Source organism: Mirounga leonina, unplaced genomic scaffold (genome assembly GCF_011800145.1).
Source record: "Mirounga leonina isolate KUSES-001 unplaced genomic scaffold, KU_Mleo_1.0 Mir_175, whole genome shotgun sequence".
Classification (NCBI taxonomy): Eukaryota; Metazoa; Chordata; class Mammalia; order Carnivora; family Phocidae; genus Mirounga; species Mirounga leonina.
Genome location: NW_023270453.1, coordinates 28,353,932 through 28,369,713, shown reverse-complemented (window position 1 = coordinate 28,369,713; position 15,782 = coordinate 28,353,932). Strand labels below are relative to the sequence as shown.

Sequence of the window (15,782 nt, the reverse complement as noted above, 5' to 3'; positions counted from 1 at the left end):
TTCGTGTGATGTGAGAGTGTGTATAGTGCAGACTCACACTGTTGGCACTTCTGGAGAGCCTCTTAATAGTTGATGTGTCCTTCCAGTGTTTGTTCATCATGTAAAGGGAAATTAGAATTTATTTGCTCTTATTCCAACATACTCTGTCTCTTTTATAACGGAGGTTGCATGTGAAGATATTTATTGCTTGGTATCTTTAATTTTTTTTTTTTAAACTTACAGGTTAGAGAACTTTCCACATAGGTACATTGAAACACTGCTTTATAAGACACTGCTGCATAATATTCTATTGGTGGAATGTGCCATAATTTATTTCATAGGCCTTTATAGGGGTTTTTCCTCATAAAATATTTTAAATGATGGTTTGTTGTTAATTTAGGAGGATAAATGTGGATGAAAGACATTTCAAAGTACCTTTTTTTATGTTGCTTTTTAAGCACATATGTTTTAGAGTTTAAGCTAATTAATCAACAGCAAAAAGAATTTCTCCTCCCCACTCCAGTTTTTTTTTTTTTTTTTTTTTTTGTGAGTGTGTGATGATTGAGGGACCAGTTCAAAAATGTATATGTTTTTAAAAATAACTTTTAACACATTTTTAAGTGTATGTATTGATAGTTCATAAAACAAGAGTATCAGGATTGGAAGTGATATAAATTCGGTAATACCTGTTTCTTGGCCTCCAGGGATTTCTAAGGTGTGTTTTGAGATGCTTAAGGGAAAAAACATGATTTATATTCAGGAATTACTTAAGATGTAATCTGGTAATTGGGGGTTTTGGAGAGTGTCTAGAGGGGACGTGGAGGGCGCTGTCCGTGGTGCTGAATCAGGCCGACTGCCGATCCAAATGGGGGAAAGGTTCTGAAATGTCGCAGGCCTAGGACACACTGAGGTAGCTGTTTTTAAAAACCGCATCTCCTGTACGCAGCTAAGACTGCTGATTTCAGTCAGCATGTGTAGAGGCAACATAAAGGGGTCACACTAGTTGCAGTGAGCTCTTCTGATATCTGGAGGCAGGAGTGGGTTTGCATATGAAGGATGGACCCTTTTGGCTAATGAAGGCTCTTTAAGTCCCAAGTCCTGACTTGGGCGTTTTTTTCCTTTTACATCAAGGACCTATGTCAGCGTAAGAAAATTGTTTTTAAATAGAGATAAGAATGTTACATTTGGAGTTTACACTTTATAGTTGCCATTCATTGCTGCAAAGTTTTTAATCCATGTCTTTGATTATATGTAAATGTTTGTCAAGCCACATTTCAGCAAGCATTTAGGAATCTATATCACAGGGGCACCTGGGTGGCTCAGTTGGTTAAGCGTCTGCCTTTGTCTCAGGTCATGATCCCAGGGTCTTGGGATCGAGCCCCATGTCGAGCTGCTCAGTACGGAGCCTACCCCCCCACCCCCCGCCCCCGACACCCCCTCCCCTAAAAAAAAATTTAAAAAAAAAAAAAAAAAAAGAATCTGTAGCACATCTTTTTATGTGTTTCTCAATCCTTTCCAGACTCTTTATAAATGACAGTCTTCCTAGGGACCCCCCTTTTCACACCCCCTCTGCCCCCTCCCAACCTCCATTTCTGGTTTTTGCATGGATTTATACTTCAGTTGTTACAGTAATTGTCCAGTGACACTTTGAGACTCAGGCTGTGATGTTTTAAAGCACTGACATGTGGTAGAAAGTTCTAATGCACACTGCTATGTATATATTTAGTTAACAATGTTTTCTCTGGGGTTGAGTTTTATTTTTATTTTTTTAAAGATTTATTTGCGAGAGAGAGCGCGCGCATGCATGAGCAGGGTGAGGAGCAGAGGGAGAGGGAGGAGGCTCCCCACTGAGCAGGGAGCCCGACGTGGGGATTGGGGCTTGATCCCGGGACTCGGGGATCCTGACCCGAGCCGAAGGCAGACGCTTAACCCACTTGATCCACCCAGGCACCCCATGGGTTGAGTCTTAATGAGTAGGAAGCCCATTTCAAAATATCATTGCAAATGGAGCAAATGTGGTATAATGATTGTTTGCATCCCATTTAGCATTTTGAAAGCCCTGAAAGTTCATGTTTAGTAAACGTATTAGTATATACCCTTTGGGTTAGAGCATGTTGGTTATGGCACATTTGGATGGTATTAGTGACTAGAAATCGTCAGAAGTACATGTTTTTATTTATTTAATCCAAGACCTGAAGGTAAAAACCATGGAATTTCTTTGTTTTCTTTAAAGCTGGAGATACAGATGACCCACCAAGAATTACTCAAAACCCTGTTATCAACGGGAATGTAGCCATGAGTGATGGGCACAACAACACAGAGGAAGATATGGAGGATGGTGAGTATGTGTGGTTTGTTTACTTGCATTGGGCAGAAAACTTTCAGAAACACAACTAGATGTGCTATAGATTTCTTCCTTGAGTACTTCTGAGTTTCGTAGGAGTAGCTAGTTTTCAGGAGGTTTGTATCTGAGGAAACTTTAGGAGACTGTTTTGGATTTGAATTTCAAGATTACCTACAAATTTCAGGGTAAGGTGGTTCTCCCCAGCCTAGGTGAGAAGGTTTAAATACAGAAATTTGTAATAGATGGGGATTTACTCAGGTTTGCAATTTCCCAGCCACTGCTAGTGTTCAGAACAAGTTTATCTTACTCTCCTTTCCTTTTTGTTTGCAGCAAGATACTTCTAAACATTGGAACTTGGCTTTCCATTGCATTCTTATTGTAGTGTGTATATCAGTTGTCTGTAGCTGATAATCCCTCCCCGCTCCCATTAGGTGTGAAATCAGAATCGAGCTTTGGGCTTCATTCTCCCACACTAACTTTTGGTCTGTATCTTCTATGCAAAAAGTGTATGCATAGGTATATGCATGGACATTTTGTGCCCAGGAAATCATTTTCTTTCGAGGCTATTTCTTCTTTATAATTTATTACATAGGTGACCTGTACACTTAGTCAATGTCCTGAGACGGTAGCAGCGAGTAATCACTTTATGCAGTCCCTGGAATCTTGCAGTGTAATATGAAACCGTGTTCTGTCAAAAGCATGTCCATCAATCCTCATGAGGGTTGTGTCCTTCCCAGGGGAGTAACGGGGCAGTTGAAAGAAACCGTCAGTCACGGGCTGCACCACCAGAAGGACTGCTGTTCAGACCTCCTGCCAAAAGTTCAGCCTCCATGAGAAACTGCAGCCGTAGTTGAGAGTTCTCTCACAGTGCGGTTTACCCCCTGGCAGCTGGCTGAGGCAATATCTGAGGAAGGTAAAGAGGCGTGGTCTAAACCCCGCTGCTTTGTTACCTGTGGAGTGCGCTTTCCACTGTAGATCAAGGGCAACGGTGTGGGTGTGGTCTCTTTGGTTGCTGGGCTCTTGGTTTTATTGCAGACACCAGAGATGCCGAAAGTGATTCAGAGAGTGCAGTTGGGAAGGTGTGACTAGGCCCGATGTGCCAGGTGTGAGGTAGAGACGGGTGCCAGTCCCTTGAGGAGCAGTAACTGGTCCACCCCAGGCAGACAGCTCCCTGTCTAGTTCCACAGAGCAATTCCAAAGGAATATTTCCTCGCGTGTGTTTTTGGGGAGGGCTTGGGAGGAGGTGCAGGTGTAGATAAAGGGCAGGGCTTCTTGACCTTGGCACTGTTGCCTTTTTGGACTCATCATTCTTTGTTGTAGGGGCCGTCCTTGGCGTGATCGGATGCCAGTGTCATCCCACCCTTATGCCCTCTCCCCGCAGTCCTGACAACCAGAAATAGACACTGCCAGACGTCTCTGGGGGTCCAGATTGCCTCATTTGAGAACCACTGTTAGGAGATCCGTAATGTACATAAAACCCCTTTCCTTAGCAGGCAAATTTTACTAAAGTGGTAGTAGTAAATAATGGTGCCAAACCATAGAACCTAATAGTGGAAATATTCCTGTAGTGAGTTACCAAACAGGGAAAGGGTATATTATAGGACAAAGCAGAGTGGTCTTCAGTAGCACCATGTTCCTGGCTTGGGATTTTAGGTGTCTTTTGAAAGGCCCAGCATAAGAGAGTGAAAAGATTTTCTCTCTTTGGTGGTAAGGGGACGGGAGGGAGATTGTTTTGGTTCTAGGAGTAGAAGCCTTAGTATAGGGCAGCATTTTCCCGGTTGTGCTAGGTATTCTGAAACTCTCTTCTGTGGGATGTTAGCATGTGGTGAGAAGTCTTGAGTGGTCTAGGAAGTTTGAGGGGTGCTGGGCCAACCAAATGTCTGTATCGCGGGCTTCTCTGTGCTGTCCGCACCTTAATGTCTTTCTCCAAAAGACTTGTTAATGATTCCCCAAGACTCTCAGCTTTAGAAATCCTTTTCAAACTGAATCCTTCTGACCTGGTAAAGTAGGACACACAATCTAGGAAATGCTAGATTAGGCTTATTTACTGGGCAGAGGGGCCTTCTTTGGGAGGGGGGTTTCTCCACAAAAGTTGAATGGCTGAAAGCACAGACAGACAGGTGTTGGGTTGAGATAGAGAACATATTTAAAAGTCCTGGTAACATGGGATTACGGGCAAGTGTCAGAATCATTTTCTGGTTGCACCTACCTATGCTACTTTTAGTTTCTTACTCAGTCTTTCCTTAGATGAAAATGAGAAGTTTCAGAGTAAATGCAGCCTCTGCAAATAGAGATTGTTGGTACCCATGAAACAGGGGTCATTTCTTGAAAGAAAAATAGAGGTTTGATAAAATTACTGCAAGAGTGCCATTTGGGAATTCTTTAGGCTAACCTTCTGATTTAAAATTAAAAGACTATATCTTACTCTACCTTTTTCATGCAACTGGACCCTAGTCTGGTTCATTGGCCTTTGCCCTGTGAAGATAAAGTGGGAGTACGAATGGGCACGGTGGCGCTGCTCTGTGAAGGCAGGAGTGGAGGTGGTGGGTACTGAGTCTTCCAAGTCTTCCGGCTGAGGATGTATGGTGACATCAGGTAGCAGAAACTCATCATCCTGTCCTTGACAATAAAAAGAGGTGTGGAGTGATGCACTACATGTGGCATTCAGGCAGGTTATAGAGTCTCTGTTCAGATTAAACACGAATTCTGCAGGATGTGGGGCATCCTTCAGAATCCCAAGTGTACTGCTTTACACTTTTTTTAAATTTTTAAGTAATTATAGACACAGGGAAGTTGCAAAAATAGGATCTTGGAGTACCTTTCACCTGTTTTCTTGGGGCAGACATTTATATCTCCTGTAATTCCTTATGGGAGTGTGATCAGGCCAGGCCTTTCTGCCAGAGATGGGTTTCAAGCCTTCTCTGCTCTTTTGTAGACCCTCTTGCCTTGACCTTTTGGTATATAATGTTATTTTTCATTTATGTAATTAGTTACAAAGAGTTGAGAAGCCATAAGGCAACATTTTTATTTGCATGAAATCTCATGTTAAATGTCCTAGTTAGCATATTTCAGAAGTTAAGTCTGTCCTAAGGATGTGCCTTGAATGTGAGGTGGAATCTCACACCAAGTGTATAAATCCCCGCGTGTGAGCTGAGCTGGGTGAGGCAGGACGGTGCCAGGCAGGAGCCGCTGAACCTCTCTGCCTCTGAAGGAAGGGTTGGCCATCTTGTGGACACAGTGCCATGCTGAGGTTTGTGGGTCCTATTTAATATTTAAGATTAATTCTGGAATTTGACTAAAGTGTGGGAGAGAACAGAAAAGCATTTATGATATGTTTCAGTTTTTGTCTATGTAAAAATCTAATCTGACAAAGAATGGAATTGTATCTGAAAACAAATAGTTGAGTTAGAAGAGAGGCAGAACTTTGGGACATTGAACTCTTTAGGGTCTCATGAGTGCGTGCCCTGAGTTGATGTTTATTTGGTTGATTGCATTTCTTTGGTCTCCATAAAGCAGGCCAGTTTGATTGGGCTCTGCATTTGGGGGGATGTTAAACTCTAGAATATGGCATTTTACAAACCAGAGGCAAGGTCACCATTTAGGGGCCACAGATCTTGGGTACTGAAACCCACTGTGCTCATTTTGTGAAACACCTCAGATAAGATAAACCACTTAACCTCAGTGAACCTCAGTTCCCTCATCTGTAAAGTGGGAGTAACATCTGCCCTTGCCTACCTTGCAGGATTGAAATGTTGCTCACATGTGATTTGAGTCTGTGAAATAATGGCCCACTTTCTTCTAAGCCATTACATGACCTTGAGCCCATCTCTTGGCCTTTTGAGTACTTTTGCCCCTTGAAGGGGTTAAGGTCATAGCTGCCACTTGAGGAAGCTCGAGTACATGCTGCATCTCTTAGACGGGACTCACCCCCTTGAGCAGCCCTTCCTTCTGAAGGGCCTGTGCAGTATGCTGAGCAAGGTTACATGTAGCAGAAAAACTGGGGAGGAAGAGTGTTGAAACAAGGGATCAGGGCCAGCTGTCACGCTTACTTTTGGTTCTTATTTCTTTGGTAAAGAATACTACCCTCTCATGAGGATTGATGGACATGTTTTCTTAAGAACAAATTCCAATAGTCCCAAACATAAGCAATTTCCGTACCCTGAGAAGTCCTTATCCTAAGCGCACTTGGTTGGCTTAGTGAAGTTTGGAGACTGAAGGATGAAGGAAGGCAATGTGTTCTTCTTAACATTCTATTCCTCCAAGCTTGAGAGCCTCCCTTGGTGCTTCAGGAGCCTGGGGGTCAGTGATGCCAAAATAGCCCCTGATGGCAAACCAGGAAAAGCCTTCTTCCATGTACCTTAGAGTGTTCTGTAGACCAGCGGTGCCTCTTCACAGTGTGGCTCTTGGTCCCCTTCCACCCAGTGAACTGTAGCCTGTCTGCAACCAGCTAGGTACCGAAGTGCAGAGAAAGCATGTAGAGACTTGTGGAGCACCTCGACCTTGCTGTAGCAGCTTCCCGATGTTCTGTAAAAGTGCCAGCCAGTAAGATGGGCGTGGTGGCCTGGGGAGGGCTGCTGCTTCACTTGAGTTTGAGAACCATCTGTGAAGACATTGCTGGGCTTATCAGGGCTAATCAGAAGCCAATGTCACTTGTAAATGAATAGTCCACATCAGTCAAAGGTGGAATTCTAGAGTGTGACTTTCTGAATTTTTTTCCAAGATTTTGTTTATTTGAGAGAGAGAGGGAGGGAGAGAGAAGCAGACTCCCTGCTGAGCAGGAAGCCCAGTGTGGGGCTCAGTCCCAGGACCCAGAGATCATGACCTGAGCAGAAGGCAGACACTTAACCGACTGAGCCACCCAGGAGCCCCTAAAGTGTGACTTTTTTTTTTTTTTTTTTAAGATTTTATTTATTCATCTGAGAGAGAGCACAAGCTGGGGAGAGGCAGAGAGAGAGGGATAAGTGGACCCCCCTGCCCAGCTGGGAACCCAACATGGGGCTCGATCCCAGGACTCGGAGACCATGACCCAAGCCGTAGGCAGATGCCCAACCATCTGAGCTACCCAGGCGCCCCTAAAGTGTGACTTTTAATTGAAAGTCTGCTAAGAGAGAGGCACTATATCCACACTCAACTTCTGTCGGAGAAAACCTTAATTCCCTAAATTGGCCTTCAAGTCTTGCTGAGTAGATTTAATGATTTTTATGATTTATGTGGAGAAGAATCCCAGTTTCTTTGAGTCCAGGCTGGTATTTCACAAAACTTGTGAACTGATGAAGTTAACATTGATTTTGGGGCTCACTTCTCAGCAGTCTTGTCTGCGCTGCTGTGGCCATGGCTGTGGCACTCTCTCCGTGCTCCCACAAGCGCCTTGCCCCCCTCACTGCTCCTCTGCAGACCTGGCCCAGGTCAGCCCTCCCCCACCCATCCCCGGGCCTTGGCCTCTGCCCAGCCTGCCCACTCACTGAGGAGGACTCGGGAATTGCCAGAGTAGAGTAGACGTTCAGACGATTCCGAACTCTGGACTCGAGGAGGGCAGGCAGGTGTGTGTCGTTAGCCCTCTGGGTTTTGGATTTCATTCACACATAAACTGTGCGTTACCTCACTGTTCTAGGTTATCAGTGCTCGGGAAATGACGCTCTCGCGTTCCCCAAGAGTCGGGTCTAGCAGTTAGGTTGCAGTTGCCCGCAGTCGTTGGTTGTCCCACGCGGGGTCCCACGGTTGGCGGCCGTCGGTGCTGTTTCATGATGCCCGAGCCCTGTGATTGACACGGCCTTCTCTTGCAGACACGAGTTGGCGCTCCGAGGCGACCTTTCAGTTCACTGTCGAGCGCTTCAGCAGACTGAGTGAGTCGGTCCTTAGCCCTCCGTGTTTTGTGCGAAATCTGCCATGGAAGATTATGGTGATGCCACGCTTTTATCCAGACAGACCACACCAAAAAAGCGTAGGATTCTTTCTCCAGTGCAATGCTGAATCTGATTCCACGTAAGACAGTTTAAATGATGCGATTACAAACCCACAAATAGTTATGCTACGTGATTGGAGGCCCGATCTGATCAGCCTCTTTGAACTTAACAGTTTTGAGTTTCCTTGCTGCCTCTACATAGCCCTTTGATTTTACATTTGATGAAATACATTTCCCTCTTTAAAACTCACTGGTAGGTATTCTATCCAAACTAGAAAAGGTGTCTGTTTTTCTTGCAAATGAGAGTGAAGCTCACGGGTTAGAATCTACCAGCCCATGGAACCTGGAATCGGGGCCCCTTTGGACAGGCTCACTACCGGATTGCAGGCTTTCATACTCTACAAGTCACTGCCTGAGGGGAAAACTGTAGTCCAGGAAAATTCCTCAGGTCCTGTGGCCTCCCCATTGTTGTATTAAACAGTTCCTGTGTGTTGATTCAGAAAGATCAAATTAAAACATTCTTTGAGAGTTTTACAGCATGGGCCTCTTCAGCTTATTTTAGGAATATTGTTTTGTTCCTATAATTTTTAAAAAGAAGTATGTAATAAAATGTCTTCAAATTGAGTAAAGCTTCATGGTCCCTTTATTCAGATGAAACTAAAGATTAAGTCTTCACATCTTCTACCCATTGATTCATTCTCAAAAGTTTGAGTCTTCCCTTAATTAAAAGCTGTCATTGTTCAGCATTTCTCAGAAGCTTAGTTGACATTGTTTGAAGGGGTCCCCGGATCACTGGGTCGTCGTGTCCTCGTTCCATATCGAGGAGCCCGTGAGAAGGCTGCTTCCTTCTGCGGTCACCCCCAGACTAGGACCCTTTGGAGTTTTCAGTGGCGGCTGTTCCCCTGGCCCTTGCTGTTCTGTCCAGGCTTCGGGGAACGCAGTCCGTTTCCTTGAGCTTTTGATTTGAGTGTGTGAGAGGCGCGAAGCCAAGTGTGCTGCAGCCAGGGCCTGTGTGTAGGTTGAACTTTTTCTTCCTGTGTTCCCATTATGGCCTGATTACACGTTAGTCTGACAGACCACTTCAGGCTGGCAGTCGTTTGGGGAAACAGCGAGTGGTCCGTGTCCGGGGCGGGGGCCCAAGCCAGCAGACGCGCAGGTGCCTCGAGGCTGCGCTCTTGTGGGTTCAGCTCTCCTGTAGCCCCAGGCACTTAGCGGACCTTTAAAGGGCTGTATCCTTTCGGGTTTTAAACATTGATCCAGAGGCCCTTTTGAGATCTGTGCCCACCTTGACAGTAGCGGGGACGCTTCTGCCGTGCTGTGATTGGGTGGCTCTGCTCAGAGCCCCGGGCGCGCGCGGCACAGCCCTGCCTGGGAGCCGCTGGGAGAGGGGGCTCCTGGAGGGCACGACTTTGATCTTCCCTTGTTCTGTTCTTTCGCGTAATACCCAGGTTAGACACTAAAACTACCATGTGCCCAGAAAATAGAATCTCATAGAATCTAAAGACCAGTATCTAAAATTCAGAAACGTCTCTGTTTTATTGATAGCAATAAAAAAAAGAACCGGACCTAAAACTTTTTAAAGAAATTAAAAGTAATAAAACCATGGGTCAGATCACTACGGATGGCCTAGGGGCACCCCCAAACCCTTTTAGCTGTTTTCACCATTAAAGGTAAATATGTCCTTCCCCCAGCTCCTCCCACCCCTCCCAAAAAATAAAAGACAAAAAAGGAAAAAAATGTGGTAATTTTTGTGTGCTGTGTTTTTTGAAAGTGTGCAAACATCAGTTAAATAGGTCAACTGAGGCTTAGATTTTCTTTGAACAGGTCGTGGTCTTGCCACGCGCAAGCTGTGCTGAAGATAATAAATTACAGAGACGATGAGAAGTCATTCAGCCGCCGCATTAGCCACTTGTTCTTCCACAAGGAGAACGATTGGGGGTTTTCCAATTTCATGGCCTGGAGCGTAAGTAACCGAGTATTTATGCAGAATGATCTGAGCCTTACTCCTTCCCGAGTTCCTTCATTCTTCAGAGCCTTCTGTGTGTTCTAGAATCAAAATGTGTGCTTCCTAAGTGGGACAGGTGTCCGAAAATGTGTTTCCCCCAGTTGGCTAGCTGAGGTTTTTAAGCAGCTGACAAGGCAGTATTGGTGGGGGTCCCCCTAAGTCAGGCATGGTTTCAGGTTACCTCCTCAGTTCTCAGCCCCGTCTGTTTTGGCTGCTCTTGGCAGAGGTGGAACCCAGGAGCGCGTTGTCAGGAGTGTCCTGCTGGGTCCTCCAGTGCGGGTTCTCCGGAACTCTTGGAGCCCTTGCTCTGGGGAGCAGGCACCGATGCCTCCGGGCCGTGCCTTGGACGAGCCCCCAGTGCCCCCTGGATGCTTCCTAGAGGATCCAAGCTCTTGTTGGTTTTGTTCGGAGGACACTAGTTAAAGCAAATCAAAACACTGCAAAATCAGAAGCACTATTTAGGGGTTAGAAAAAGTAGTATTTTCCTCTTAATACGTAGAGGGCACTAGGGTTATTGTCTCTTTGGAACGAAGCAAGCATTCGTGTGTTCTTATGGAAGTTGGATATTCTTATTTTTTATAGGAAGTGACTGATCCCGAGAAAGGATTTATAGATGATGACAAAGTCACTTTTGAAGTCTTTGTACAGGCGGATGCTCCCCATGGAGTTGCGTAAGTTTTTCTTTAATTGGGTGCTATTAAGAAACACCTTTTGTGCTGTGCTGAGAGAAGCACTAGCATGTGGACAGAGATGCACATACTTAACAGATACGCACTCTCCTGCGCTTGCCCACACATACGGGGGGTACACGGCTCTGTATGTTAGCGTCACCTTCACCCCTTCGCTTGGCGTGTTTTCTTGAGTGGTTTCTGTAGGCCGGACACTGCTGTGCACTAGGAACGTGATGATGCTTGGCAGGACAGCCGTGGGTTCCTGTCCTCAAATGTCCAGACTGGTGGGGCGGTTCATGGATCCTACAGAGGAAATGCCCTGGTTTTACTCTGAAGAGGGCAGGGATGGGAAGGCCTGGGAGCGGAGGGTATGATGAGGAAGCAGGGGAGGAATGGGTGGGTTGGAGGTGGTGAGTCCGATGGACCCGAGCTCGGAGGACCCATAAGAGATGGGATGTCGCTCAGCGGTGGGAGGTCTGTGTGCATGAGGCAGTGTTCGGCCTTACAGGAAGCATGGGGGGAGGGTGGATTACTTGTCAAGGAGGGTGAGGGGTTGGGGCAGGGAGAACAACAGGAGCGAGGACATCAGCAGGGAAAGGTGGGGTTGGGCGGCACATCCAGAAGGTGTGGAGGTTGAGCTGGAAGCTGGAATCAGGCTGTGGGGCCCTGCTGACGGGTCGAGGCCCGAGGGTGAGGCTGTAGGTGCAGTCTGGGAAGAAGTTCAGCGGCAGGCACCTCTTTCTTGCCCACCTTATTTTGTCTTCACTTGGCCTTGCTCTGGCAAGAGTGCGGGTGTGGCTTGACCTGGATGGACTGGGGCAGGGAACCGTGGGGCAGCCAAGAAGGAGCTGTTACTTAGTCTGGGTCCTGGCTGCTGTGGCCTGGGGTGTGTACAGGAGGAATCCAGCTTTTCTTGAGGGGCCTTTTCAGAGCTCAGATCGTATTCAGATACCAGGAGTGGGGGCAAAAAGAAGAAAACTAGGTTTTTTATGGGTATTTCCTCTCCATTTTGAAAAACTTCCCTTGTTTATGATATACTTGACTAAAAATTTGGATTGGTTTTCCAGCCTTACCAATCAAAACAGATTTCTTGCTTTAGTCTTACTTATCAAAACCTGTTCAGCCATTATCACTTAATTTTTGATTATAGTTTTTAAAATAACCATCTGTAATATAGGATTCTTATATTTTCTTGCCAAGTTTTAAAATTATCCACAGATGCACTTGCACACACAGACACTCACACCCACCCATGCACACACTTTAACCAGGGCCCTTTGGTACACCCGAGCATGTCAGCAGGGTCACAGCCTAAGCCCTGGAATCCCAGAGTAGTAGTATTGACCCTGACCTCGGCCAACAATAAACATCTCTAGTGTTGGTCATGCTTGGTGGCGATCGTGTTCGTTCATGTCTTTGCATTACATTCAGAGGGAGATGGGGAAGGGGGGTGACTCCAACTGGCGTTCTCTCTAGCTTCCTGTTATGATGGGGGGAGCATGCAGTGGGGGCTGCTAACTCTGAGAAAATGTACCTTTTCTCCTCAGCACCCAGCACCGTAGACCAGGGAGAAAGAGCACTAGGAGTTTAGAAGCCTGAGCTAGAACTTGCCCCAGTGTACATGCTTGTCTTTGCTTATGTGTATAACTGCAAAAAGAGGGGTTCCGACTGTTTGCATTTCTTGCTCACTCCACATGTGACCTAGTGTGTGTGCGATGGACCCACACTGGGAGCCAGTCCCATAGAATTCACGATTGTCTGTCAGTGCTGATCTCGGAAGGAGGAGGCAGGGCTGCCGTCGGTGGCGTTAAGCCACTTTTCCAGTGCTGGGTTCGTGCGCTGGGGCGAGCAGAGCCCGTGACCGTGCTAAGAACTCCTGGCCCTGGTGCCCTCGGTGCCCTCGGTGCCCGGGGGCCTGGCGGTGAGTTTCTCCCTTGGAGGGGTGCGTGGCTGTCATTCCTGCGTCAGGCTGGTGGGAAAGAGGTGATGGTGCACGGCAGTGCGGGGTCTCGCCGGCGTCTCGCCAAAACGCTCCACACACACTGCAGAAGTGAGGAGGTGTCCTGTGCGGTTTTCCCTCAACCTCCGACTGATCTTGTAGGTGGGATTCAAAGAAGCACACGGGCTATGTCGGTTTAAAGAATCAGGGAGCGACTTGTTACATGAACAGCCTGCTGCAGACTTTATTTTTCACAAATCAACTACGAAAGGTAAATGGATGGTATTTCTCTCCCTCAACCTTCCACCCACCCTCTTGCTCAAGTCCTCAGGGACAGGCAAAGTCCTGTCACCCGACTTTGCCGTGTCTCTCCCAGTACCACAGTGCTGCCTCCAGAGAGGGCCCCTCTTTTATGCGAATGCGTATCTTTATTCCTCAGCGTGTGGACACTTGTAAAGCTAACTTGGGTGATCAAAAGTTGGCTGGCTAACAAACCTAACTTTATGGGGCTCTGTAGCTCCATAATAAAGTTTTTGTTTGTTTTTAATATGAAAGCCATTAGCAGCGACATTTGAAAGTTTTTATCAAAACTGAATTTTTGGAAAAGCCCCTGGTGGTGAAGTCTAATTTTCACTTACAGGTAAACCTTAGGTTCGTGAGAATACTAATAAAAACCACAGACATCCCTTGACTGTAATGTAGGATAGCTAGTCGTCTGTCCCTTTGGAATGCCGTGTGAACAGCATGGAGCAGTGCAGGCAACACGGACTCCTGGTCGTTGGGGGCGCCGCTGGCCGGTCTGCTGGCTTTTTCCAGTTCCGGCGGCACTGTCACTGCCCCGACAGGACGGTGTCGCGGGGACAGGCGGATGTGGATCATTGCAGTGGCACTTAGGTCTTACCACAACCTCTGTTCACAAGTAACGTTAAGCTAAAAAGTTTGGCTCCAAGAGGTAGGAAATAAAGGTGGTTCTGTTTGGATGGTGAGCCGTGGGAAATTTTTAAATTCGTTTTTACTTTCTTGTGTTTTTTTATATTGCCTCCAAAGACTTTCATGATTACTTTTTAAAAAAACTTCCTGACCTATTTTGGGGGATAGTTAGAAGCCCTGTCAACTACCTTAAGCCATTGTGATACTAGAAATGATACTTTCACATAAAATTCCATTTTTATTTCTTAATCAATTATTTTAGGCTGTGTACATGATGCCAACAGAGGGTGATGATTCATCCAAAAGCGTCCCCTTAGCATTACAAAGAGTGTTCTACGAATTACAGCACAGCGATAAGCCTGTAGGAACAAAAAAGCTAACGAAGTCCTTCGGGTATGTATCGGAAATCTGCCTTTCCCTTCTTCCTTCTGTAAGGAAGACTAATGAGCATGTAGTAGGGGAATCGAGAGCAGAGTGTAGGCATTTAAGTACGCCGAGTGTTTTTATCACTGTATTTGGTTTGTCCTTTTTGGACGTAAAGGCTCTGTTTTAGAATTTTGCTTGAGACCTAATTTACCACGTAATGATGTCCTCTCACACACAGCAAGATGTTCAGAGCAGGACAAAGCTGTGGTGTCCTGATAAAATCCAGTGTGTCTTTTAACCAGGCGCGCTCCCCCCACCCCAAAAAACCTCAAAAAAAGAATTTTTTTTTTTTTTAAAGATTTTATTTATTTATTTGACACAGAGAGACATCGAGAGAGGGAACACAATCAGGGGGAGTGGGAGAGGGAGAATCAGGCTTCCCGCTGAGCAGGGAGCCCGATGTGGGGCTCGATCCCAGGACCCTGGGATCATGACCTGAGCCGAAGGCAGCTGCTTAACCGACTGAGCCACCCTGGTGCCCCTGCAGTTTACTTTTTTAAGTCTGAGTTGCTTAATATGCTGTTATTTGAAATGTGGAAGTTTAAATATAAATGTTCCTTTTCTCTTTCCAAGGTGGGAAACTTTAGATAGCTTCATGCAGCACGACGTTCAAGAGCTGTGTCGAGTGGTAAGTCCGGCGCTGTAATTGTACACTCCTTAACATTGACTGCTGCAGAGCACTGTCAGAAGCGGTAACCACGTCCAAGCCCAGACCTGCTTCACGCCAGTGCGCCTTGTGCAGGACAGAACCAGGCCAGGAAGGAGAGGCATTTACGAGCCAGAAAGAATGAAAACAAAATTGCTGTTGGAGAGGGCAGTGTGAGGGGAAACTTGGATTTACATAGCAATAGGTAGTATGGTTTAAATTTGTTAAATTGGCACATCTGCCTGAGTTACTAATCCGAGAAACCGCACATTGGCTTAAGTAGCTGTCCCGATCATCCTGCTTCGCTGTTAGAATCGTGACTTCCATTGTTACTCTGGAGAGTCCAGACTCCTCCTTGGCACAGAGTTTCTAACTGAGGCAGCCCTCTGTGCAGGTGATTCTCCCCAAAACCATCTTCAGTCGCTAGCAAATTCCCGTCCTTCCAGTTGTGAACAGAGACACACAGATACGCAGACATACACACACAACATGAAATGGTTATTCAAGGTGATTGGCTGGGCAAGGTGTGTTTTCTTTTTTGCAGCACTAGCTGGATTGAATCCAGTTCATTAAATATCCATGGACAAACCAGTCAATCCTGTTGACAGGCTCAACCTCATTAATCTCTTGGTGTGGACCAATACGAGTTAAGTTTAGTGCTCAATTTACATGCTTTTCCACAGAGGTAAAATGAATATAAAAAATGCTTCTAAAGGCACTACAGATTACTAATTCATTCCAAAGGCTGTATAGAGGTTAATCTCAACTGTTGCATGTAGATATTTTTGTAAATATCCAACCAAGGAAGAAGACTTTGTATGTTTTCATAATTGCATGCTAAAGGTCATAATATTTATAGTCTAGAACTTCTTTGACCGTTGAAATTTCCTAGTTAAGTTTCAAATTATTGTATGTTAATTGAGCATAACATTTTCTTAGA

The 15,782-nt window shown here is 45.9% G+C and overlaps 1 protein-coding gene across 2 annotated transcripts in view; it reads left to right on the top strand.

The window, feature by feature from the left end:
* Positions 1-15,782, top strand: part of USP7 (ubiquitin specific peptidase 7) — a 65,058-nt gene that overhangs the window by 30,275 nt on the left and 19,001 nt on the right. Inside the window, exons 2-8 of one of the 2 annotated variants that reach the window (XM_035022251.1) lie at positions 2,213-2,317; positions 8,107-8,305; positions 10,050-10,188; positions 10,813-10,901; positions 13,003-13,111; positions 14,033-14,163; positions 14,770-14,824. In XM_035022251.1, the coding sequence (XP_034878142.1) occupies positions 2,213-2,317; positions 8,107-8,305; positions 10,050-10,188; positions 10,813-10,901; positions 13,003-13,111; positions 14,033-14,163; positions 14,770-14,824 (827 nt within the window). Of the gene's footprint in view, positions 1-2,212; positions 2,318-3,064; positions 3,237-8,106; positions 8,306-10,049; positions 10,189-10,812; positions 10,902-13,002; positions 13,112-14,032; positions 14,164-14,769; positions 14,825-15,782 lie in introns of those variants that run through there. The other variant, XM_035022252.1, reaches the window with a different exon arrangement.